At 40.6% G+C, this 27,416-nt stretch overlaps 2 protein-coding genes across 5 annotated transcripts in view; one reads left to right on the forward strand and one right to left on the reverse strand.

Moving 5' to 3' along the window:
* LOC308471645 (uncharacterized protein) overlaps nucleotides 1-27,416 on the forward strand; it is a 132,351-nt gene that overhangs the window by 100,217 nt on the left and 4,718 nt on the right. The gene's annotated exons all lie outside the window — the stretch shown is intronic.
* Nucleotides 1-27,416, reverse strand: part of ITPR1 (inositol 1,4,5-trisphosphate receptor type 1) — a 216,347-nt gene that overhangs the window by 78,269 nt on the left and 110,662 nt on the right. For 3 of the 4 annotated variants that reach the window (XM_080995581.1, XM_080995580.1, XM_080995579.1), the window contains 10 exons: nucleotides 26,691-26,828; nucleotides 25,190-25,315; nucleotides 24,049-24,249; nucleotides 23,073-23,324; nucleotides 22,541-22,666; nucleotides 21,524-21,652; nucleotides 16,874-16,994; nucleotides 14,010-14,194; nucleotides 10,314-10,462; nucleotides 8,705-8,816 (listed from right to left, as the gene is read on the reverse strand). In XM_080995581.1, the coding sequence (XP_080851707.1) occupies nucleotides 8,705-8,816; nucleotides 10,314-10,462; nucleotides 14,010-14,194; nucleotides 16,874-16,994; nucleotides 21,524-21,652; nucleotides 22,541-22,666; nucleotides 23,073-23,324; nucleotides 24,049-24,249; nucleotides 25,190-25,315; nucleotides 26,691-26,828 (1,539 nt within the window). Of the gene's footprint in view, nucleotides 1-7,245; nucleotides 7,279-8,704; nucleotides 8,817-10,313; nucleotides 10,463-14,009; nucleotides 14,195-16,873; nucleotides 16,995-21,523; nucleotides 21,653-22,540; nucleotides 22,667-23,072; nucleotides 23,325-24,048; nucleotides 24,250-25,189; nucleotides 25,316-26,690; nucleotides 26,829-27,416 lie in introns of all 4 variants that reach the window. The other variant, XM_080995578.1, reaches the window with a different exon arrangement.

The following is a 27,416-nucleotide window of genomic DNA, read 5'->3' on the forward strand; positions in this document are numbered from 1 at the left end:
ATATATATATATATATATATATATATATATATATATATTGCTGAAACAACAAATCTCAAAAGAGAATTTAGTCATTATAGATTAGAAATTAATGAATGCTAGGGTTTTAGTTATTTGTGGTAGGAAAGGAGAATGCAAGCTGCAAAGGTTGGCTGGCTTAGTAAAGAGAAAACCTGTTAACATGACAAAAGGTGTTGATGGGCCACTGAGGAGAGGAATCCTTTAGCCTGGGGGATAAGATGTTACCAAGGTGATGGGGTGTGTGTTTGAGAGGACAGGAAAGGGGAGTTTTCAAGCAAGGGTAGCTTGGAGGAAGAAGCAGGAAGAGGGGCAGGGATCCATCTTGGAGAGGGAGGCAGTAGGATGCCTGTGTTGCTGCCTCTTGAACAGGCCATGCATTTGGGAATCACTATGCAAAGCGCTTTCAAGCCCTATGATTTGTGTTTGGAAACCGCTGTAGAAAGGCCCTTCGGCCGAGCCCCACCCTTAATTGCCTGCCCCGGGGGTAAGGGGAGGTAGATATGTAGAGGATATGGCTTGGCAAGAAGAGCCTTGTGGGTCAAAGGCCATGGAAGCCATCTTTGGCTTATGGGGGCAGTTTCCCCATCCTTGCTGTCTGACAAGCATAAATGGTTTAGGTGAAAATGATTTGGATTTTTGGGGTGAGTGCGTAAGCGAGTTGGGGAGCATGCCATATAAAAACTGAGCAGTCTTCAGTGTTCTTAAAACCATTTAAAAGCCCCCACATACTAGCTAGCAGGAACATTAGGCACTCTACATGCAAGCTTCCTGCTTCCTGGTATGCCCATGGGACCACATGTAGTAACATGGTTATTTCTAGAAAGACGACAGGGCGCATTCATGTAGACAGGGTCACACCATGGAATTCAAATACAAGGATTTAAAAACACTTAAAGGGTAATAAAGATTCCTTGGCCACATTGTACAGTTAAAAAAGTGTACCCGCCCCCAATTTCATTGGTTCCTCCAGGTCAAGAGCTCAAGAAATGTTACCTCCGGTTTTGCAGTGAAATTGGAGAATAATGTTTGGCCCACCTTTAGTTTGAATCAGTGTGCCCCAATCTGATGGCCTCCACATGTTTTGGACTGCAGCCCCAGTTAACCCAGCCAAGTTGTAGTCTAAAAAAATATATGGAGGGGACTTTGGTAGTGAGAGAAGGCTGGTTTAAACTATGGTTCCTTGGAATATGCTAGCTTCAGAAATGACAGACTTATTTCTGCTTGTTTCAACTAGTTTAAACTAAGCACAGTTTATCCTTTCTGGGCATAATGCTACTTATTTCCTCTTCTGGGATGAATCAGAAAAGAGGGAATGGGAGCACAGAAGCTTGAGACAGAAGCAGTCTTGTTAGTGTAGCACTGAAATATGGTTTCAGTCATTAAAATATATTTCATACTTTCAAAGAATGTACCAGTGCATTTTGGGGAGACTTGACTATACAGGTACAAAATAATCACAAGTCCACTTCATTACTCTTCAGTTTAAGTGACCATTAAAATGAGAACAGAACGTTTTCAAGGAGACATAACCTGAATAGTACACCTGGAGCTATTCTTATCCCTATTTGTGGATTAGGGCAGTTTCCTTAAAGTACTTTTAGTGAGCAAAATTACAAGTTTAACTGTGTCCCAAAATTTCAGCATTCCTATTTCCAATGCATATTTTTTTCTAAACAAATTCTAAAGTGACATGCAAAGCGTAAAAACAGATTAAAAGCAAATATGCAAAAACATGAATTGAAAAATTTCACACACACACACGCACATACATACTTTGTCTTTGGGGTCTAATATAGTATGCTGTTGCCCAGATTATTTATTTGTACATGCTTGTATCCAACAATACTGGTCTGCTTGTGCAATGAAACTTCCCACTCCTCTCCTCTGCAGCCCCACCCCCATCAAAATGTGTTCCAGCAACTTGGTAGACATTCCAGAGCAAATTTTAGAGAGGAAAGTCCTTATGTGACAAAACTCTGTTCACACAGAATTGCACATGTGTGTGTGTTACTTCCCTCTTCCCTCCATGCAGGGAGGAACTTAAAATGAAAACCTTCCCTGAGTCGGTAACAAGTCAAGGCAATGCTGGCAAGGTTAGTTACATTAGTGGACTGACCCCTCCCCTCCAACAGCAATCTACAGCAGGGGTGGGCAACCTAAGGCCATGGGCCACAAGTGGCCCACGGGGGTCATTTATCTGGCCCGAACCAAACCGCCTGTTTGGTGAGTCCTCGCACACTGCACTAAACCAGCACAGTGCGACACGGGGACTTGCTTCCACGGCACTGGAAATCGCGTCTGCGCAGACAGAGACACCGGAAATCGGGGGGGGGGGCATTCACACACACATGCAATCCAGCCCACAAGAGGGATCTCCGCTGGAGTGAACCGGCCCAGGTGAGGTAAACCTTGCCGACTCCTGATCTACTGCTTCTATGTAGGAGAGGAGAGGAGAGGAGAGGAGAGGAGAGGAGAGGAGAGGAGAGGAGAGGAGAGGCATGAAATACTTGGCTGAAAACACTCAATATTATGACTAGTCTTGAAATGCTTCTCTTTCCCCCTTTCTTGTTCCACACCCTACTGGAGCTGCTGCCCTTTCTTCTGGCAAGACACCCAACAGTTATAAAACAGTGGCCATGGGAAAAACTTCATTTGTTGAATGCATGCCTGGCATGCAGCCGAAAAGGCAAAGGCTCAAAAATACTCCCTTTATCCTATCAGTTGTCTTTGATAATAAATGCAAATTTGCTTATGATGTACGCATAAAAATATATACGGGGATGGGGGAGCTCCCTTTAAATACAATCACTTAAGCATAATGAGCCGCTTAGTAATCTGGACCAAAGTCTTTTATAGACGAGCAAATTCTCCAGCATAGGGCTGGTTATAAAATATTCCCTCTTTCTTTCTGTATGCAAACCCCCACCACCACCTCTCTTGCTTTTACAGCACTATTATAGCTTTGGGCACAGTTCCCTGTATGCTTCCTTGAAGCTGTATTAGCATTTTAATGTTGCTGCTTTTTTCTTTTTCTTTTTTTAAAAAAGAAATGCTTTAGCAACCACACAGACTGCAATATCTGCCAGCATAGTCTGGGATACTGACAGCCAGAGTCTGGGCTGAACTAACAGTAAACAGCTCCACCACATTTTATTGGCAATTACTGCTGAAGGTCACACATCAGCAGCGAGCCTAAATTCCAGGAAGAAAAAAAAAAAGATGCCTGTTATGTAACTGCTGCTTGGCTGTTGGCAGGTGCCCAACTGAGCAGTTCACTGCAATGTAGGAGGGAGAGAGAGAGAGAGAGAGAGAGAGGAGAGAGAGAGAAGGCAAGTAGGACATCTCTCTGTTCCATTCAGCATCACCAGAATGCCCCCTTCAGGCAAAGTTTAATAGTTTCAGAAGAGAGATCAGTTCTTCTAAACGCTATCTCACTCCAGTGTTCCATTTGATTCCTTCTGCTTTCTTTATCAAGGCCATTAAGATTTTCAATTACTCTTCCTCCTCCTTTTTTAAAAAAAAGATAAGGCTTATTTAATATATCCAGTTGCTATGGAAGGAACAACATACCTCCAAGATCAATAAAAGGTAAAGGGACCCCTGACCATTAGGTCCAGCCGTGGCCAACTCTGGGGCTGCGGCACTCATCTCGCTTTATTGGCCGAGGGAGCCAGCGTACAACTTCCAGGTCATGGGGCCAGCATGACTAAGCCGCTTCTGGCGAACCAGAGCAGTGCACGGAAACGCCGTTTACCTTCCCACCTATTTATTTACTTGCACTTTCACGTGCTTTCGAACTGCTAGGTTGGCAGAAGCCAATTAATTGGCAGGGCACTTAATCCATTTATGTAACCAGCAGAAATACAAAATTAAAATTATATCAGTCCTACATGCATATATATCCCCCCCCCCCAGCATAGAAACCCATTTCACATAAGGTCCTTGGGCAACAAAGCTCTGAAGCTGGTGGTATGTAGGAAATACCATCGAATCATAGAGTTAGAAGGGACCTCCAAGGGTCATTAGTCCAACCCCATGGAATGCAGGAATCTCAACTAAAGCATCCGTGACAGGTGGCCATCCAACCTCTGCTTAAAAAACTCCAATGAAGGAAAGTTCACAACCTTCCAAGGGGCCCCCTTCCAATTAGTTAGTTCCTCATTTTCCATTTGTTCAATCCCTTTTGTCCAGTATGGCCAGATTCACCTAAGATGGCATGTACTTGCCTCTATTCCAAGACTGACTGTGCACATTAGGGTAATTGTTAGCCAAGGTTTTCTGTTTCCTTCATTTTTCTTAGCAGAACTGCAGAAGGAGTTTCCAGGAGTTGGAGAGTTCTTATTTTCCTGTTCTTCTACCTTAAGGCAGCAGTTTCATGAATGCATAATTACTATTCACTGTAATTTTATCTCACCTTTCTTCTACTGATACTTGTTCTGAGGTTAGGTTTAATATAACCAATGGTTCTCGCTCCAAAAGGAATTTTCTTATCAGCAACCAGTCCACAACTGCAGCAATGGAGTGTTAAGTTGAAAGCCCAGCACTTCAAGCAGATATTCCATTGGTATAAATGGGGTATTTCTTATTTGGAAAACTGCACAGCTGAGTTAACCATTGCACCAGGCTACTGCTATTCTTTGTCAACCTAGCCAGGATCCCTTTCTTTACTTAATGTGTCACACAGTAGGATCAGTACAAAGCACTAGTTAAATGGAGGACGCACACCCACAAAATTAAGCACTGCTGCTTTTATTTCTGCATTGGACAAAGCGGGTTCTAGTGAATGAAACCTTGTTGAAGAGACCTGCAGTTCTATACGTGTCAGAAACCAAAGACATATAGTTGGGCTGGCAAAGAGGATGAGCAAATAATTGGACTTGCAAGAGCGTATTTTATCAGAATGAACACTAAAGGGTGAGTTTCTTTCATTCCATGCTTTTACAGTGGCTGGTGGAAATTACGCAAAGGAAAACACTGCGGCTTCCTTACAGAGGCTTCAGGGAATCCAAACTACTGCCAGAAGACACTTTTAATAAACAGACAGCGCTCATTTCCTATATTTATAAACACACCTGCTTGAAGCATGAAATCCCTTCCATGCAAGGCAGCCAACGAAGTTCTTACTTGAAATCAAGAGCCTAAGTTCTAAATCGAGCCTGATCACTGTAGTTGATTTACTGCAAAACACAGCAGGCTACAATGGCCAGAGACTTGGGTGGGGAAGAGGGAAGAGTTTAAATGAAAATCAAAGCAAAAAAACAAACAGCCCCAAACTCCATCTGAATTTGTCACAAATTAATTAGACAGAGAAATACATGAAGCTTCTCTACACCAGCCTTCTCCAACTCGGTGCCCGCAGTATGTTTTAGAGTGCTACTCTCATCAGCCCTCTAAGCAGCTGCGATCCAAAACATCTAGAGGGCATCTGGTTGGGGAAAGCTGATCTATACTTTGAAGCCAATGTGGTCTAGGATGAGGCTGAACAAACTTAGCACCTTGGAGACAGCGGATTTCCAATACAGCATTCTAGGAAGGAGTTCACTTTAGTACAATTTCTTTTTTTTTAAAAAAAGCCTACATATCAATACAAAAAGGCTACAATATGCTTATACTTGATCAACTCTGCCACTTAGGTTATGCTCTCTTCCAGAACCTTAGAAGTATCTAGGTCCTAGAGTCCCTAATAGCAATGTAGACATAGACCAGATCCTAGTGACATTTAAACAGCAGCAGTCAACTTGGATCGGAATGAAATTTTGGCAGCGGAGAAGACGACCAACACTACTACCTTGAGCCAAAGTAAAAGCAACCTAGCCCTATCCATTTGCCTGAGAAGGAGCAGCTGCAGTAGGCTTGTTCCCAGTCAACCACTGCCAGTTGTCCCCAGTTGTTCCCAGACACAACTGCCAGTTGTCCTAGGACTGCAGCAAAACGTATCCTGGCCTGTGCTATCAGCTAGGGGACATAGGGTTGCTGAATTGTGTGGACTTTGTGTGCATCTTATTGCAAACTACTTTAAGCCAGCTTTGGGATCAAAAGACGTGGGATGTAAATATTCTAAATAAACCTTCACCATTTTCTCAGAGCTATTCAGTGGAGAAATAAGAAAATTCGCTACACTTAAGAGACATTTTAACACCCATCAATGAATGTCTTCATGCATTCAAAATGTACATTTTTCAAGTTATCTAAAGTGTACCCCAGTTCTACCCATGTCTACTCAGAGTAAACTTTAGAATTCAATAGTTCTACTCCCATATGCAAAGGTTTGCTGATTTTGCTTTATAGGTGTCACCTTCAAAGCTGCAGTCTTATTCAGAATTGATTAATTAATCCACAATAAAAAATTCACCACTTGGTTTTGCTCTCCCATTCATTTACCTAGATTCAACTTTCCATTCCAAGTTTTAGGGCGTATGGCCGCTTTTCACTTTAGGAGATAAATGTAAATCTTTCAGCGTCACTGATCCCAGCTCTCTATTAGAATGAAAACTTTGGGTCAGCTAGTCACTGACCCACTGAAAGACTCACTCTGTTTAGGTGTCAGCATAGGAAAATTAATCAACAATATAAACAGTTAATATTGGACTGCACTGTTCTAGGGTGGTGTCTCCCTGGTAGCAACAGTCATTTTCCAGGATCCAAGGCATCACACAACTACTTCTGCATATCTAAACATACTTTCCTGCTGCATGGCAAACTATTTTGGAAACTGAAAGTCCTTTAAAAGGCAATTTGAGATATGGCATGGGCTCAAAAACTTCACTAGACACGCTCAAGTCTATTTATGAATAATGAAACTATTTGGATCCCTTATTCTAGTTGTCTTTCCCACATTTAATTACTCAGAATGGCAGACAATGGGACAAAACTTCCTCCATCCTTGCATCTTCTTTAACTGCTTCTATATGCATGCAAATAATCTTTGGGTGGGGTGGGGGGGTTACATTATGTTTAGTAATGCAAATGATGGCTACCTCTCCATTCTACCTTTCAAGAGAGGATAAAAATGTTGTCTCCAGAGGACATTTGGACAAAATTAATGTTGAAGGATAAGAGACAATATAATTACTTGTTTCCTCACTGCAGGCACTGGCAAGTTACATTCTACTACGTCACTAGTACAAGTACACGAACCACAACGCTTAAGCACTGGCAAAACAGCACAACAGATTACAAGGCTACAAACACTACATTTTGGGGGGAAAGAAAGAAATGCAAAACCTCAGCATTATCCAATTCACCAAGTGCAATCAACTGGAAAGTGAAAAAAAGGAGGAGAAAAAGTTGAAAACAAGAATTAATACAAGAGAAATTGCAAGTAACCAGGTGATAGGAGCACCAAGATCCACAATTCATACTCTACCCACAATCACTGCCAATATTGTATTTGTAAGATACTGTAATGAAGAAAAAAGGTGGCAAATCATAGGAATGGAATGTTGCCCGTTTAAGTAGAGTCAAGGAAGTAAGTACTTGTCCAAATTCACTGAAAACAAAAGCAGTAATGGATCTCTTCTTCAGTTTTTTTGAGACAGTAGAATCTTCTTTATGCCTACCACATACTTATAAGCGTTAGAACGCAAGTGATCCCATGCAGATGATTTAGAGCGAAACCAGTTGTTACCGTTTCCTAAAGCGTGGAAGTCCCATGCCCAAAAGAGGACCTAATACCAGATAAAATATTAATCCTGAGTTCTTAAAGAGGCATGAAAGGTTCATGGGTTTTGTTCAAGAATATATTTGGGGAACAAAGGCGGAAGGACAGAAAGGTAAAATCTCCCTGTTGTCCCCTCCCTATGTATAGCCATGGCTGGCAGGGAGGGCTTCTGGGACTAAGAAAAACAGAGGGAGCCAAGAATGCTTTTCTGCCTCCGAGTCAGGGGTTTTAAGAGCTCGCCTCTCATGCGTGCTAGTTTTTTGCGAAGCCCCTGAATTTCTTATCTGATTCTTAACTGAATGAACTTCACTGGCACCTCAAAACTTACATAACCTTAAGATGCAGATGTAACATATAGTTTATCCTCATACAAGTGGACTTCATAGATCATATGCATTTTTATTTTTATTTTACACTAAGGATCCTGGGAGACCATGTGAAGTATAGTAGAACAAGCGTTTAAGGTTTACATTGGGGTGGCTGTCCTTTGGCCCACTGGGTTTTGCTGGACTACAGTTCCCATCACCCTTGACCGCTGGCTGGCTGGGCTTGGTGGGTGTTGAGGTCCAACAGCATCTGAAAGGCTGCAGGATAGTCACCTCTGATTTAAACCATTGGTTATCCTAGGCTAGCAGCCCTACAAGTATTTTCACTGATTTCAATATTTTCAGTATTTGTTTACACAGTGAGTAGGAAGGGAACCCCTGGAAAAAAACAGAATCACTTTCCCCTTGATTCTGTATTCATGATGTGATAAAAAGCCAAGTAAGCCATTCTATGATCGGTTATCCTCAACAGCAAAGAAAAAGGTATGTTTGAGGTACTTTGGTATTCCCAGCCTATGTTAAAAATAGCTGGGTTAAAAACAACAGCAGCAATTCAATTGTGCACAACAATGTTTCAGATGTTTTTACAATGCAGAAAGTAGACAAAGTTAAGGACCCAGTACTGATGTTTCTTTTACTACACTGCAAATAGAAAGACAGAATAAAAGACAAGATAATATACGGTAAATTAAAGTACCTTCTCTCCATAGCCTCTATCTTTGGTCATCATTTCCCTGAGTGTCTGTAATACTTTAATACAAAGTTTCTCCTCATTTTCCTCCAGCAGCTGTTTAGTATGTTTTATTAACCTGAAAACAACCAATTGATCACAGTTTGTTTCAGTACTAGAATTTCTAATTGGTTAGGAAGGCATTTGTGGCTATTTTAAATCAAGGGTCAAGAGGGAGAACAAATTGGCTAGCATATGCCATATTCATCTGTTGTTTATATTTGCCGTGTTACTGGTGATAGGTTTCACGCAGCAAGATAATTTTGACTCACAATTCTTCTATATGTAAGGACTAAAAGGATTAATGATAAAAGAAAGGCTGCTTTAAATATGCAATAAGGAAACTATAAGTGCGCAAATCAACCATGTGATTCTGGGGTGCTGTTTTTTGGAAACTATTGGGTCACTTACCTATTTTCATGCTCTAAAAGTATTTCTGGTCTAAAAGTTATCAGACTCTTTCATTGTGAATTGTCCTGAAGGACTGAACAAAGGAACACAACTACAACCGAAAGAAAGCTTCTGGGCACTTAGGGCTGAACTGTTACAAGAGATGCATGGCTTCTACCAAAAACAGCAGCCCCACCGAATCCCACATAAAGTTTAGCAAATAGAAATAACATGGCATCCCCACACTTCTGAGAATGAGAAAACCCCAAACATGACAATGACCTCATTCATCATGGCTTAGCATGAACGAGCAAACGTGTTGGTTCCCAAGGAGAATATCATAGTCACCTTGCTCATCCCTAATCATTCTACTGCTGTGTTGCGCTAAGCTGTAGGATTGTTTGACCTGTTGTCCCATCCTGGACTTGTGGTGTAGCTACCACAGACAAACCATGAACAGCAAACCACAGGGATAAAGAAACATGGTTACAGCTCATGGTTTGTTTTGAGAGCGCTAAACCACGAGCCTGGGTTCAGATGACACACTATGGCAAACTGCAGCTTAGCTCAGTGCACCACAGGAGTAGAACGACCAGGGAGGAGCAAATCAGCCAGGATCATATCTCTGGAAGCCTTCATATTTGTTTGTTCATGTCAAGCTATGGCTAACACTTAAAGAGTTATGTGTGAACTGGGTTAATATGATATTACACATTTTTTTTCTTACAAGTCATTATGGAGGGAAGGCTGTTTTTGAGGGCAGTCACACATCTAGTTTTGTCATTGAAATCCTGGGAACCAGCAGGAAAAAATGGAAATTTCTTCAAAATAAACTTGAGAAAATGGCACTGTCCTACTGGTCCTGATACCGCCCACACAACAGAAAATGTGGTGAACTATAACTCTGCATCCAGGTTGTTGAAGCTGCACTTCATATTTTGGGGGGCCCCATTGATCAGTGTTCCTGTTACAGAACCTGCAGTATAGTATAGTTTTCCTCAACCATAAAGATGCTGCCTGTATCCAGAGCCCTTTACTGACAGCCTGATCCATGTGCAAATCTGCAAATATCTCACCAAAGATAAATGATAACAAGCTGAGATTAGAATACGGTGCAACATCCTAAAAGGAAAAAGGACCGGGATTTACTGGAAGAGAATTAAGTAAACACAACTCCACCACTCACTTGCAGATGAAACCTCCACTTTCGCATTTCCTTCTTGCATCTGTATTCTCTGGGAAGAGCAGCTCTGGTCTATGAAGGACGTCCACCAATACAGACAACTCAGCCTGGACAAGCGGGCGCAAGCGATCTTCCAGAGCAGATACTATATCCTGAAGTGCAGATATATAACAGTTTAAAATTAACATTGGGAAATTCGTAGGGACTAAAATGTTTTTTAAAGGAGTTTCTGGCTACGCCCATGAGTCAATGGTGGATGTTCTTTGCAGCCCTCCATGGTCTGTGAAGAAGTTCAGATAAGGGAAAGGGAGAAAATGTGGTATAAATCCTCCAATGTTTCTCAGTGGGGTCCGGGGAGTTCACTGTATCCTGCAGTGCTGCGTAATCCTGTGTCTGCCAACTTGAAAGGCAAAACAGGAGCAACCTAGGAGTGTGTCCCTGCCATGGACGAGCCTCTGTTACTGGCATGATTTGTGAATACAGTGGTACCTTGGTTCTCAAACACCTTGGTACTCAAACAACTTGGAATCCAAACACTGAAAAACCCGGAAGTAAGTGTTCCGGTTTGTGAACATTTTTTGGAAGCCGAACATGCTCCATTTTGAGCGTTACGCTTCCGATTTGAGTGTTACACTTCCGTTTTGAGTGTTACACTGAGGTCTGTCTGTTTTTGCTATTTATTTTGCGTTTTTGTTTTTGCGGCTCTTTTTTGTTTTGTTTTTGTGACTGTGTGGAACCCAGTTCAGGTACTGATTGATTGTGTGACTGCAGTACATTGTTTATTGCTTTCATTTTATGGATCAGTGGTCTCATTAGATAGTAAAATTCATGTTAAATTGCTGTTTAAGGGGTTGTTTTTAAAAGCCTGGAACAGATTAATCCATTCTGTCTTACTTTCTATGGGAAAACGCATCTTGGTTTTGGAATGGACTTCCAGAACGGATTAAGTTTGAGAACCAAGGTAGCGCTGTAGTTCTTCCTTAATCTGGACAATTGGCATTAATCAAGAGGCGCTCCTGAAGCGACATATTCTAATGGGCTGCAATCAATCAGCTGCCGAAAGGACTGGGCTTGGCTCTCTGAAGGTATTCGACTGTTTTTCTGAAGCTTGAGAAGACTTGCAACAGCTGGGAAAGGAAGGTGCTTTGTGCTTTATGGTTTCCAAATGGTCCTTCTTTTTCTTGTCCTCCACTGCACAATGAAAGAGACGTGTGTAGTTGTTGCTTTGTTACTCTGATTGACACTTCAAAAAAGAGGGGGGAGCCTTTTGATTTATGCTCAATAAGGAATTTAATGATGTTTTGCTATGCCCTCCTCCCTCAATCGAGGTTGAACGGACTTTAACTATGACCACGTCTGGATGGGGGCGTTGTCAGAGGACTGCAGTAGGGGTGGAAAGAGAATGTCCTGCAGCCGAATAGATGTGGAAGAGAGGCTGAATTTGAGAAAAGACCTTGCTGTCAACTGTGTGCCAAGAAACAACTCCAGAGGGGAACTTAATGGCGGAAGCCTGGGGTGCACCCTGTGAGTTATTTATGGCTGTGGTTCGTAGGTTAGTTTGAGAACAGTGGAAAGAAATGGCATGTGACCTTGTACCATCCAGATAAACACTGCAAAAAACCGAACAAGAATGAAAGAAAGAACTGAACTCTCTCAACACACCAGGTCTGGAACAAAATGTATATGAAGGATTACACACATGAAATGGATTATATATTTATAAGATATAACGGAGCTGCTGTTTGTAAGGTGAAAAATTGGTCAGCTGGAAGAACCGTTTAATGGCAAGTGAAGGATGTCAACTGGAGACAAAATAAGAAATGAAGCAGCAACAGGGGGAATTATGGACATATGTCTGCAACAGGAACAGGAAACCTGATTTTAAGAAATCACATTAAAGTAATTTTGTTTGATTTGTAATAATTTAAAAAAATAATAAAAATAATTTTAAAAAATGTTTTTAAAGGGTAGGGGAGGAAGTCTGATGCTTACTAGCAGAAGAACTTGTCATTGGGAATGCTAGGTCTTTTCAACATATTGCAAGCTTGCAGTGCTTTAATCTAGCAAAAGCATTTGTTTCAAAGAATTATTTTTCCTATATACTAAAATGAAACTCATAGTTTTGAGTGGCAATCCTTATTTAGCCCAAACAGCACCACCTATGCAGAAGAGGAAACTATAAGCAGGCTTGGGGGAAAAACCCAAATGTTTTAGGAAGTACATATATTAAAAAAAGATTTAGAAAAAGAAATAAAAAATGAACTTTTCAGAGATCATGAATGAACATGCTCATTGGTCGTGAAACTCAGAGTGTCTGTTGTGGTGGGGGAATGTAATGGATTACCTGGAAGAAGGTGTGGCTGATTGGTACCCTGAATATTCCTCATCCCCACTGCTACAATTCCCACCAATTTAATGGTCTGTGTCTTCCAGACTGTGGTGTGGGAGGAGGGACTTCACACAGCTTTCTAAATGTGTTATCTATGCAGTTCTGAACTACATTGAATACAATGCTCACTGTGCAAGACACATCCCTGTAAATGAAAGTATGTGTGGCTTACAGAAGCAAGACATGCTGTCTTGAATATCTCTTGCACAAGCAACTAATGCCATTTCCCATATTCGTGTAAATACAACCTAACTCTTTAAAAAATAAATATGAGAAGAGTGCTGGCTGGATCAGGCCAATGGCTCATCAAGTCAAGTGTCCCGTTCTCACAGTGGCCAACTATGTCTATGGGATGTCCACAAGCTGGACCTGAATGCAACAGCACTCTTTCTGCTTTTGATTCCCAGCAACAGATACATAGAAGTGTACTGCCTCCAACAGGGGAGAACTGAACATAGCCATTGTGACCAGTAGCAATTACCAGCTTTATCCTCTAGTCTTATGAATTCGTCTAATCGTCTTTAAATTCATGGGAGGATTTTAAGCGTGGGTTGGATGGCTATCTTTTAGAAGACATCAGAAGGAAGCCCTGTTTAGGGAAGCTTTTAATGTTGTTGGAAGCCACCAGATGGGTGAGGTATAAATAATAAATTTATTATTATTATTAGTCATGGATGCTTTAGTTAAGATTCCTGCTTGCAGGGGGTCGGACTAGATGACTCTCTGCATCTCTTCCAATTCTACAATTCTTTGATTCTATGGAGCGAATTCTATAGTTTAACTACATGTTGTGTGAAGAGGTACATTCAGGTTCACTGGATGAATCTGAGTTCTAGTATTATGAGAGAGATCTAGCCATTTTCTCCACACCATCTTCCACCTCTATATCACATCCCCTCTAACTTGCCTTTTCTCCTAACTAAAAAGTACCAAGTGGATTGGTTGCCCTTTTCCGAAACTTTTCTAGCACTAGAATAGCCTGTTGGAGGTGATGCAACAAAACTGTATGCATTATGCAAAGTGTGGTCTCAGTATATGTTTCTATAAAACATTTTTTTTGTTTTATTTTATTGTATTTATTTCCCAATCACCCCAACGCTGAATTTCACCTTTTTGCAGCTTCATCAAGCTATCTACCAGAACCCCAAGGGCTCATTCCTAGGCAGTCACTGCCAGTCCAGACCCCAATAGAACATTTTTTGAAATTTGGAATTTTTTTTCTGACCCAGTGTGCATCGCTTTTTTGCCATTTTATTACCCATTTACCCAGTTCAGAAAGATCCTTTTAGCACACTGTGCTATGTACCCACCTGCAATCTCTCAATGATGTTGCGGTAATCCCTAGAAGCAGCCATCACCGAATCTCTCCGAGCAGCATTCCTTGCTGTCATCCTCCAGTTCATTGCTGTTTTTTGTACTATGTTATGAGATTTCAGGAAGAGGTTGTTTACTTGGCTGTCCAGATCAACCGGGATGGCAATTGCTCTGCTCTTTGCTGAAACAGACAAATGAAAGTGTCTCCATGATCCAACAGTATGTCACAGAATGTGCATTTCAGAACGTTTTTCTTCTCATAAGGTGCTTATTCATATTGATCATACAAAATCTAGATGTATTACGGCAAGTTCCAACAAGGAGTTTTGTTCACCTTAGGGGAGGGAGGTGGAGAATTGTTGTGAGTAGAACAAACAAATATCGTTTTTCACTCCGTGTAATCACACACACATTGTTGTAGAACACTATGAAATAGTTGCATGGGTTGGATCAAAAATTGTGCAGATGAAAGGCTGCATGTGTAATTGGATTTTCTGACCTGTTCTCTCCACTACAATACCCTGAACATTCTGTTCAACATTTTAATGACTTGGGCAAGGATGTATATAGGGGGTGGCTTATCAAATTTCCCTATGACCCAAAGCTGGGAGGGGAAGCCAACATCAAAGATGACAGAATCATGATTCAAAATGATCTTAACAGCTGGAACTGGAATTGGAATTTAGCATAGATAATGAAAACTCCTGCATCTTAAGTACAAAATAATAGCAATGGGTGCAAGGACTGGGGAGAGACCAGGTCTAGGTGTCTTGATCGCAAGTTGAACGCAAGCCAGTGGTGCGATGCATGTAGAATTTCAGGCTATTTTAATGGACACATAGAGCCCAGATCATGGGAAGTAATAGCACTGCTTTATTCTATGTTGGTCAGACCCATACAATTAGTACACACATCAACTGAAACAGAACAGTGTGTTAAAACCATATTATGCACATAAATGTCCACAAGCATATTTGTGCATTACCATGGTAATGAACTGTTCTAGCTATTAAAGTTCTTTTATTCTACTTAGATTTAATTTCTTTAAAATGCTTTATAACCATCTCCTTCTTCTACACGAGTCATGTTAAAGTTAAAAAGAATATATGCACAACTGTATATTAAACACAGCTCAGTTATACAGAAAAGCATGGCCCCTTGGCAGTACCTTGTGGCAGGAACAACCATAGGCTAAGGATGTGAAGCAGTTTTCAGTATGCAGAACGAACAGCACATATCTGCACTGATGGCAAAGCACCCCAAGTACCACATATGTAGCAAGTTTGAGAATGTTAATATTTTTGCCAAAACCAAAAACGCAAACAGCAGCCAGATATATACACTTTTGCAAAATTGTAGGAAGAACAGAGGAGGTCTCCTTCCACATCTTCTCAATTTTCGATTTCAGAACCTTATCCATGGGTAGGCAAACTAAGGCCTGGGGGCCAGATCCGGCCCAATCGCCTTCTAAATCTGGCCTGCGGGCGGTCCAGAAATCAGCATGTTTTTACATGAGTAGAATGTATCCTTTTATTTAAAATGCATCTCTGGGTTATTTGTGGGGCCTGTCTGGTGTTTTTACATGAGTAGAATGTGTGCTTTTATTTAAAATGCATCTCATTTTGTGGGGCATAGGAATTTGTTCATATTCCCCCCCCCAAAAAAATATAGTCCAGCCCCCCCCCCCACAAGGTCTGAGGGACAGTGGACCGCCCCCCTGCTGAAAAGGTTTGCTGACCCCTGACCTAATCTTTCAGTGTGAGGTCAGGTCATGCATCCATAGCACACAATGAAATTCCGCTTTTACCGATTATGGATGTGGCCTCAAACCAGTTTCAGGAACCAGCAAGTAGTTATTTACTCAACAAAGTTTATACACCAGCATGAAGCTGATTTAAGCTGATGAATTCCTGAGCAAGTATTTGTGAATTCAGCTGTCATTATAAATATATATATTTAAAAAGATCAATAGAAATAGACATGATTTGAATCTGCTGACAAATCCAATCAATTGCACCAATATATACATCACTGATATACATCAATCAGCGCATGAGAAGCCAGAAGTATTAGCAAGAGCAAAGAAAAATATTTTGTATGTATCCAGAACATATGTATATTTTGCATACAGCAGCATTTACATGGAAGGGCTGTTTTGGTCTAGGAAGAACATCCACCAGTCACCAAGAGAGACAAGTCAGCCTGGATAGCCGAGAGATAAGGTTAAAACAAAAACAAAAACTGCCTAATAAAAAGTCATGGCTTGTATGCATAAAAATTTGTAGAAGGTTTAGAATGGCAAAATAGTGTCATCTAAATATGGAGAGTATTCAAAGTAGGGCATGGTTATTTCATCCCTCATTTATCTGTTGAGTAAGAAAGTCTGTTCTTTCAAATGGACAAGAGCTTGCCAGGCAACTTCAGGACCACTTTATTAAATGATGGTACTCCAGATCTGCTTATTGTCCCACATGCCTTGGGACTAAAGCCAGCCACATCTCAAAAATCAACTAGAAATTGAATATCTCATGTGTGTTGTTGGTTACAAAGACAGATCGGGCACACAACAGTTCAAATTATATATTTTATTGGACTTGCTATTATTGCTAAGGGCAGTAAAGTTTGAGATTGCACAGAACTTGGCCTGTAAATCTTAAAAGGCTCCTAGGCTCATCAGTACAAATTGTCTCAATAAAAAGTATCACTTGAACCACTATAAAAATAGTGGAGGGAAGGGGAGAAGATGGACCTTGGAGTGCTTTTGCTGCCACTCAACAGGTGTTCTAATAAGCACTGATGTAATATAAAGTGACAGATCTTGCATATATTATGTTTAAATGCATGCACACAGTTTTCTTACCTACATCTGAAAGTACTCTGATACAGCTTTCCACTGATGCTTTTTGGCTAGGCATGAGCCAGTTGCAGTGATACACTCTGAACACACCTTGCAAGAGCTGCACAAATACAGGCTGGCGAGTCTGAAACAAGCACACACACAAGCATAAGTCTGAGGCAGGGGAACAGTTCCGAAAGCTTCTTCTTATATTTGGAGAACTAAGGGGTCTGTCAGGATGCTAAGCAAACTAGTGGGTTTGTTCAGGAGTCCAAAGGCACTTTGAAAGCAAAACCAAATTGAGCTTCTGAGCTACATATGCATTGTAAAACAGTAAAAAGATTGTGACTGATTTTGATGATCAAGTTTAACTAGGATATGCTCAGCACATGCTAATTTGATAAAGGAAAAGATAGAAAAAACATTTTTCTTTAAGAATTTACGGAGAAAAAAAGGAATTAAATTTACAACTGACCAGCAGGTGGCTCTATAATGTTATTAAAACTAAAGGAAGGATGAAGAAAATATTAAAGCTCTATTGCACAATTAAAAGTGTTCCTTAATTGTTTTTATTTTGATCGTTCTGGAACACAACTTACCATATTTTTCCAAAATTAAGAGATTTTTCAAAATTAAGAAAATGCACTATGCACTATCCGTGTATAAGATGACCCCTTACTTTAAACTTCAAAAATTCAGGAAAAATTATAGTCTTATACACAGAAAAATATGTTATATATTTTAAATGTCTCTAAAATCCACATTCCTAGCTTCAGGGTTGAAAGCAACATAACCAACTGGTGTGGAACAAAGAGATACAGGAATATATTGTAATATTTTTCCACTATGGATAGGCTGGATACCCCGAGATTATCAGAACTCTGCTGTGCCAAATCTCACCCATGACCGACATTTCCTAAACCAGTAATATAATTACTGCGTCGTAGAGCAGGAGTAGTAATTTTGTTCAAGCTTTGTATTTTAGCAAGGACTAACAACCCCAAAAGGAAGATTTTCCAGGGATGTGTAGACAAGCCTACCAATAGTAGAAAAAAAACCAATTAATAAATAGTAATATCTATTATACCTATTATCTACATCTTAAGCATCTCAACTAGCTAATGGAAGTTAGTGACACTAACACAGAAACTAAAGCAGATCAGGAGCTTCCAAAAAGTACCTCTTTTAGTTTGGCAAAGACTGATTGCTGTTATATGGAGAGAGTATGTAAAAAGCATTAGAGAAAAGAAGGGGGAAACGTATTTTGAAAGAGCATGGGCAGGAAATAAAAGCAGTCATTACCCACAGGAACTAAAACTGTCAGTTACATTAGAGAGAAGTCAATTTAAATACATCCATCCATGTCATTTCAGGTTAAGCTCAAGCACTCATGGATAGACTTTCAAGGCATCACATCTTCCTCTCTATTTCAACATGGGGACAGTAACAATTTTCCTGGCGTAACTGTGGGAAAAGTCCCTGTATTTCTGTGGGATCCATTGACAGGCACAATCCCAAAACAGTTGCATGGACAAATTGATTCAATTTAACCTCTCCAAATGCAATATCTCTCACAATTCTCTCTGGTTTAGATAGAAATGGTTCTACATCCAATGCACAAAGTGATCCACAACAGTGTCTATGGCAGCTGCATATCAGCATATACCCAGCAGATGCATCCCAATTGCTAATCTGCCAGTATTGCTCAAATACCCAGAATGCAATGAAATCCAAACATAAACCTAGCCATGTTTTGAATGAGTTTCCAATAGCCACTGCAAAATGTGAGAACTGAAGCATTTGGTGGGGGGGGGTGTGTGTAGAGAATAGTAAACCACCCACAAGGCACCATATGAAAAACTATTTAGAGGACTAATGACAGATACTCGGAAAGTTTCCTCTACTATTAAAGTGTCACTGAATTCAGCCATTCGCTGCTATTGTGACAGGAGCCGATGAGCAGCTGTCAAGGCTGCCACACAGCTCTCTGGAAGGAGGAAGAAGTCAGTCGTGCAAGAAATGGTACAAAGGAAGACAGGAGAAGAATGAGGCTTTCTGCTACCCCCTGCGCATTAGTCTTGAGGGATTATATGTAGGGTGAGGCGGGGCACATTGATGCATGGGGCACATTGATACACCAGCAACATTTCAATTTTGAGAAACGTTATTCATATCGTGACATCATTAAAATGTGTCTATACATGTGCGAATACAACACGCTGCCCGCCAGTTAGCTGTTGGCGTTTGATGAGAGTAGGTGTGTTTTTAGTGCAGCCAACTAGAAAAGTACGTGAAATGTAAAAGTGTTCCAACGCTGTTTTATGTCGTTTAGTTAAGATTTAAAAATACCAAATACTGAGTTATTCCACTCAGTAATCAGGATTACACGTGATTTTTAAATAAGTTCAGTGGTTTTATTAATAAGCGTTAGTTTTTTGAAAATGTCCATTGGGGTACTTTGATACACTAAGACACTGGGCACATTAATACGTATAAAAGTGCCCCGCTAGTGTACAATAGTGCCCCAATATACAAGTTTGCATAAAATCTCTAAACTAGTTATTCTGTTTTCCAAAAGATGAGGATATAAATTTTGATGTTCCCAGTCCTGAAAATATAAATGTTGGAGATTTCCTACTCATTAAATTTGAAAAGAAAGAAAACTGTTGTTTACTACGAGGCCAAAGTCATTTCTAAATATAATATGACCGATTTTCAAATGTCGTATCTCAGGGAAAAACCAAGATCTTGTATGTGTGTCTTCCCCACTGTAGAAGATAAGGCAAGCGTTGATTTCAAGGATGTTGTTTTGCAGTTGCCAAAACTGAATTTCTCAAAGGGCACATCTCAAACATCATCTCTTTGTACTTTTTCTATTGACTTCAGTGGATATAATGTGCAATAGAAGCTAAACATTAAGTAATTATCTTATTTCTTATAAGAATTTTGTTTAAATTACTATTTTTTTATGATCTAATGTGAGTTCTTATACTTTTTAAAGTTTTTTCAAAATTTTTTTTAAATGGAGAAGTGTTTGAGGAAAGATTAATACAAGTTTTGATGTTTTGTTAAGAAAACCACAAAGTCTATGATATGTGTGAAACACTGTTGGTTTTGATACGTTATTTAGATTTTAAGTAACAAATTGTAAGGCTGATTATGATCTCCCACAATAAAAACTGTTTTTTCATTAAATTTTTGTAAATAGTTACCATTCTCATAAAATTTACGCTTTGTATCAAAGTGCCCCGTAGGTGGGGCAGAATGATACAAAACCCATTTTTTACTCAAGTCATTATATTCTTGTTATCTTCTAACTACAATGGTTCTTTTGATTGCTATTATAATATTGATTAGTTATGCCATGCATAAAGCAAAAAATACATTATTTGACTCATTTTTTGTTACATAAAATATGATATTGAATTTTTCTGCATCAATCTGCGCCACCTCACCCTAGGAGGACATTGTTCAGGACTAGGAGGCACGGGTCAACATAAACATTCCATGAATGTTCACTTATGTTGGCCCTAATCTTTTTTTATAATGCTGGGACAGGTGTAGAAAAGGACAATCAAAGTGATTAAGGGTCTAGAGAAATTCACACCAAATATTACAATGTATATAGCTTCTCAGTTTACCAGGAGCAAGGTGTTGAGAAAATGGATAGAGAGAAGTCCTCCCCACCCCCTCTTTCATTAATACAGTGGTACCTCGGGTTAAGAACTTAATTCGTTCTGGAGGTCTTTTCTTAACCAGGAACTGTTCTTAACCTGAGGTACCACTTTAGCTAATGGGGCCTCACGCCACCGCCATGCGATTTCTGTTCTCATCCTGAAGCAAAGTTATTAACCTGAGGTACTATTTCTGGGTTAGTGGAGTCTGTGACCTGAAGCATCTGTAACCCAAGGTACCACTGTACTAGAACTGGGCTCATCCAATGAAGCTAAATTACATTTTTCCTATTTATAGACCACTTAACCATCTGGAGGTTCCAAAGTGAATAGTGGGAGATTTGGAACAGCCAGAATTTTCTGCTACAGGATGTGGTGACAGCCATCCAACTTCAAAAGTGGACGAGACAAGTTCACGGAGGGTTATCAATGGCTACTAGTAACTATGGCTAATATTCTACCTCAGCATGCCTCTGAATACCAGTTGCTGAGAACAGCAGTATGAGAGGGCTAATGCCTCCCTGAGCTGGTTGTCGGTTTCCCACAGGCATATGGTTGCCCATTATAGGAAACAGAATGCTCAACTTGATAGGCAGCAGTACATGTCTCAGTCATGGGGGCTGGGGCAATCGCAGGAAACATGCACACAGTCTGCATGGAGGGGAAATGTGTCAAATTGTTCCTGTTTTCCAGGGACTTTCCCATACTCCAGCATTACTAAATGAATACTAGAGACGAGCAGGAAGCTCCCACACCCCCACACTTTTAGGGAAATGAGAAATGACCGAAGCAATGGACTCACTGCTTTTGTAAGGTTCACTGCCATAAAGTTAACCACAGAGAAACACTATCAGAAGACACCACCATTTTCAAACTCATGTTGGTGTTCTAGTCTGATGCACAAATGCTGTTCTGCTTCACAGGTGGAGCAAATAGTAAATAGTACAACAAAATATTTTTGTGGGTGTGTGTGTGTAAATAATTCCCCTTGGTTTCTTACCTGCAGAGTTGTGCTTTGATCTGAGAATGGGGAACTGAAGAAAGTGGTAACTATACTCATCACTATTTCAGTCACATACTTCTCTAATACAGAATCTGCATGCTTCCTGTCACTGGTGTTGTTGCAAGTCTGGAAAACAATTCACATTAAAACAAAACAAAACAAAAACAAAACCCTATACAATAATGATAATTCCCCGACAAATGCAAGCTGATATCATTGCGATATGCACTTTCTGAAATACCATAGACTGTACTAGACATAAACTCAAGTGATACCTCACTCCTGACAGCAAACTCCTGACAATAACGAGTGATACCAGGACTGTAGTAAAAATTGTGCTACTGACAAATATGAGATATCTCAATTCTCAAGGGAACCTTCAAGGTTTGTAAAAAGAAGAGGGGGAACCTGAGGCAGCAAAAGAAAACAGCCCGTTGAGGACAGAGCGTGTTCTGTGGTCATGGAATAGAAAGTGAAATTGGATTGTGAGGGTGGGAGAGAATAGAATGCTCTCTACTTAAAGGGAGTGGCCAACTGAAGAGCCAAACAGAAACGAGAGGGAAAATAAACTCTGCAACATTTTGTTGTAGGCATCATTTGTACAACACTATAGCAACATGAACTAAGGCAGAAGTTCCCACAAATTCTAACGAAGAGACGACGTGTCAGGAGAACAAAGAATTTTACCCCACCTAATTTCAATTTGCCGTACTTTATTTTGTTACAGCTAGAAGCAACCCAAGAGTGAGAAGGACTAAAGTGCTAGGAACCTTGACTGTGTGAAGAGCCTTCAAGGCATGTACAGATGTGCTCTGTACATATAATTAGCTTTGGCCATACATCATCCTTATCATTGAATCCTATAGCCATGGATGAATGAAAATGTATGAAACTAAGGCAATGGATAGTACTTTCATGAGTGTTAACTATATGATGTGATGTGATTAGCAGTCAGTTATGGGTGCTTTGTGTCACTCAGCTTTTTTAATATTTCCAAATATTGAAAACACTTACCCTACAGATGTCAACAAGGAAATTCTCAAAGAGTTTCCACATGTGATTGCTTGTATAAATCTCTTTCATTTCAACTTCTGTGTCTACATAGCAATGATTCAGGAAATTTATATAGGCAATTTTAACCTGCAGACAGGAAAACACAGGCGATAAGAAAACCTTAGTAATGGCTGGCCATCTAATTATCTCTAATAATAAAGTTAATTGTTCTGCTGATAACAAGAATAATCTGCAGTGAACAGGATTTAACCCTGCTTCTGTAGGTTTCCCCCCAGTATTATAGGGATACTGACAACCACAGTGAGGTTAATGTGCAAAACAATTGTTTTATAGGTAGGTTTTGAATTTATTATAAAGTTCTATACTTAAAAGCTAACTTGGAATCCTTCTGCCGACTTACATAAGCCCCTCTTAGAAAACTTGTCAGGGAGCAGCAGGTCCTTAAATTTGAGTGATAGATAAAAGTGACCAGAGAGTTATTTGGATGAGACCTCTGAGGAAGGGGAAGAAAGGACGATGGACAGAACCTCACCTCAGGTATGCAGTCCTCATGGGTCACCACCCTAACAATGTCATCCAAAGGGAGGAGAGAATTGCACTTGATTTCTGTGTAGACATTTTTGCCCTCAGTGCAAACAGCCAACAGCTCAACTAAATGGATATGATACATTAGAGCACTGTTTTCATCCATCCTGTCCCGTTCTGATCTCATCATCTGCACTAGTGTCTGAAAAGAGGCCCTGTCATTGTAGAAAACAAGGACATCTTCCCCCGCGTTGACAAGCTGGCGAAAGAGTATAATTATTGTCCCATTAAACATAAAAAACAGAGAAAATATAATCAAGTTTTCATATGCACCAACATGCATGCTATCTCTCTCTGAAGATTAATGATTTCTACAGCTTTATCGGTGTACAAAGCACTTTACGATGTTTGTTTTGATCGCTTATTTATTTATTTCCTAAAATTATAAGCCACTACTAAAGCACCAGACTGGTGCAAGCTACAAACTTTCAAAACAAGCAGTCCATAACCAGATTGAGGGTAAACAGAAAAGAACCACCTAGTTAATATAATGAAATGATGGGTTAAATCAAAAAGTCTTTCATTTTGCTGCCGGACATTGGTGATGATGACACACAGATTTCTTTAAGGAGAGACTTCCTAATAAAATATTCCTGATTAGCTAAACATTTTGTTGTTGTTTTTTAAAAAAAAACACTGTGCTTCATGTGTTATTGCATACATATTACTGTACACTGCTCAGATATTTCCTAAGTTAGCAATAAATACATCTTCCCCACCTATGTGCAAACGGCTTGCGTGCAACGCCAGAAAATAAATAATTGAATTCCAACTTTGTTGGAGACAACCCATTGCAATTAATCTGAAGTTTCATAATGCTGACGCCTAGGCAGCAGTGCCTGTCCACCAACTAGTTTCTCTTTGCATGGATTTTCCTCAGGCTGATTTTATGCTCACAAATATGTATAACACAGCCTTCTCACCTCAGCCATGACCATATCCTGGCACTTCTTAATGAACTTTCCTTCGGCCTTAACAATTGTCTGCAGGAACTTAATGTACTGGACATTCCGTCCATGAGTTTCAATACAGTGCACAAAGTGTTGAACCACCCGCTCATTAATCTCGCTGCAAAGCTGGAAGTTATTCATGAAGATATGTTGCATCGTTACAGCCTCCAGGATCTATTAAAAGGGACAGTAGTAGAGAAAAATGTGAATCCTGACAAAGTCGACACCACAACACTTTGGAAGCTTTTAGGGAATGCATATTAGAGCAGAACAGTAGGTTTAGTGCTAACAGATAAACTTCTGAAAGCAAGCTGATGGAAGGCGAGTTTGGTCAGAGAAGATTCAGAAATCAGGCATTCTGAACATATTGACACAGAAGTATTTAAGAGGATATTTTCCTCTGTCCCTGAACTGCTTGAACTCTCTTTTTCCTTAGAAAACCCCCACAATAGGCCTACACCATGCCATTAGCAACTTAGCAGCAATGTATTGTGGCCTTCCAGGTAGACTACAACTTTCCCTGTTTTCTTGCAGTTCCAACAAACCAGTAGAAAGAAGAAGAAAAAGGCAGGCTGCACTGTAAGTTGTAGTGCATAAGGAGCGTAAGTTGTGCAGGCCTAGTGTACACAACGCAATACATCTCATTCCTTCCAACTTATTACGTATTTCCTCCCCCACCCCAACCCTCCACATACAGAAGCACAATCTCACTACAACACTGGGGAAAGGACACTGTCCTCCATGCACTTGAGATCAGCAGAAATAGTTTAGGGGTTAAAGAACAGCCTTGCTGCCTGAGATGACTGTCCCACTCTGTCTAATGAATGGTAGTCCTGCTGAAAATCTGGAAAACTCATGAAAAGGCTGTAAAGTGCCGAAATGCCATAGCAGTGGTGGTGGGCTTGTAAGAAATTAAACAAAGCAGCTTGGAAAACTAGAAGCAGCCCCCAGGAGAGCTTTTGGAGAACATAGGGGTAGCAGTAAGCAGGGCAGGGGGTGTGGTGTGGGAAGCTACTTTGCAAAAGCAGATTTCCACTCTCAAGTAACTCTGGTTACAGCCCCCAATCAGGAAAAGGTTTGCATTCTTTTCTATATTTTTCAGTTAACTTCTTACCCCAGGGTTGAGAAACAGGTTTATATGCTTGTGGAGCAATGCTTGGTTCTGTTGGTTGCCAGCACAGAAGTTCTGCAGGAATGCATGGGCGAGCTTCATGATCTCCTGCATCCTTGTATCGTCAGCCTGGAATAACAAGGCACAAGTGCCCCAGAATAAATTAAAGTTAAATTGATTTACGAGGTGCTTAAGCAAACTGACCTGTCTGCTCAGTTCTAATTTCAAAATACCAGTATTCCCATTCCCCTTTTAAAGCATGCTGCAAACTGGGATAAATTGGGGTGGGGGGGAGAGAGCGAGAGATTAAGTTTTTAAAGGCTCTGTAATGTTTAAATGGGGACGTGGGTGGCGCTGTGGTCTAAACCACAGAGCCTAGGGCTTGCCGATCAGAAGGTCGGCGGTTTGAATCCCCACGAAGGGGTGAGCTCCCGTTGCTCGGCCCCAGCTCCTGCCCACCTAGCAGTTCGAAAGCACGTCAAAGTGCAAGTAGATAAATAGGTACTGCTCTGGTGGGAAGGTAAATGGCGTTTCCATGCGCTGCTCTGGTTTCGCCAGAAGCGGCTTAGTCATGCTGGCCACATGACCTGGAAAAACTGTCTGTGGACAAATGTCGGCTCCCTCAGCCAGTAAAACAAGATGAGCGCCGCAACCCCAGAGTCGTTCGCGGCTGGACTTAACTGTCAGGGGTGCTTTACCTTTACATCTCAAGCAGTGTGTCAGATTAGGATTAGGATCTATAATAATATGCCTTGAAATATCAGCCAGAACTAGTTGCATTATTCTTATTTTTCTGCTTATTAACTAAAATACTTGTAGGGCTGCTATGTTTGCTTCCCTCCTGCTTTACTTATGAGTCCAGACTCCTTGCCTAAGGAGGCACAAATCTCCTTCCTTCTCAGTTTCTCCAGCACAATGCTTTTCTTTGTGTGGACTAGAGGACTTCAAGACTAAAAATGGAATACATATGCCCCCCCCCCCATTCTGAACCACAGCAACATGTGCCTCCATTATCTTCATCTGACTGGCCATTCTGGAAGCAGATATAGCATATTGCCCTTTTATAAGGACATTTAAAGAAGTAAACCAACTTGTTGCTGTGACTTAGAATAATGACCACTGTGTGAACTATACAGCTTCAATTTGTCTTTCCACAGTAAAAAGGAGGCTTGGAAAGTCCTCAGCTGACTTATGAAGAATTTGTACTAGAAAAACTCAGAAACCTTGGGGGCACCTTTGTAATGTTATGCCCAATGCTTCCTTGAGACAGCCAGGAAAGACTATATAAACCTTAGTTTCTATTTTGTTCATCCTTGCAGTAATTAATGTATGAAACTGCTTCAATAAACCCCAAACAAATGAATTATTCGTTAAGACATGAATATTTAGCAACTGCTCCTTTGATGTTCAATGCAACTTGTAAGAGACAACTTTTAGGAAGATCTAAAGACACTTTAGTGGTTTGTTGATGGATTGTAAAGTAACTGATGCATGCAAACCTCACTTTCTCATACGGGATCTGTAAGAGCTCCAGGACCACAGTGTGAGCTCCCATGTTTCGGAGCAACCTCTGTTGCTGCTTCCGGCTTTTCCTGACCAAGATGCTTTCTTGTACACAAAGCTTGCTAAGTCGAAGCAAAATCTGCAGAAACACATTTCTTTTAGAGCCAGATGACATACTAATGGTTCCCCCCCCCCCCCCAGACAGGCTGGAGGAAAAGCTCGCTTTCAACAAATCACAGAATAACATTAAACAAGCAGAGTGAAATTAAGGAGATAAAGACAAAAACATGTACACCATGTTGCATGCAACTGACACAGCAATTACATTTGGATGACATGTATTGCACCATGCATGTACAGGAAACTGGCACTGGCTAAGGTATCTTGGCTTTCCTTTACCAAGGAAAATGAGTGTCCGCTTTTTAGTGCTACAATGACAAGTCTTCTGGTGCCTTCCAGATGTTTCAGACTACAACTCCTGTTGGCCATGCTGACTGGAGTTAATGGGAGATTCAATCTAAAACACTTGTATATGTGGGGGGGGGGAGAGGGTGGTTTACACAAAACCAGGCAAAACTCTCATGTCAGTAAGTATTATTTCCAGTGCATAGGGATCAAGCCTTCTTTGCATCACACAACTTCCTTGCCCTTTCCAAAAGGACCAAAAGAAGCAGAATGCTGTGGACAAAGTTGATTCTTTTGCCTAATTTATACCTCATGTAGCTTT

Source organism: Podarcis pityusensis (genome assembly GCF_964106645.2).
Source record: "Podarcis pityusensis genome assembly, chromosome: 2".
Lineage (NCBI taxonomy): Eukaryota > Metazoa > Chordata > Lepidosauria > Squamata > Lacertidae > Podarcis > Podarcis pityusensis.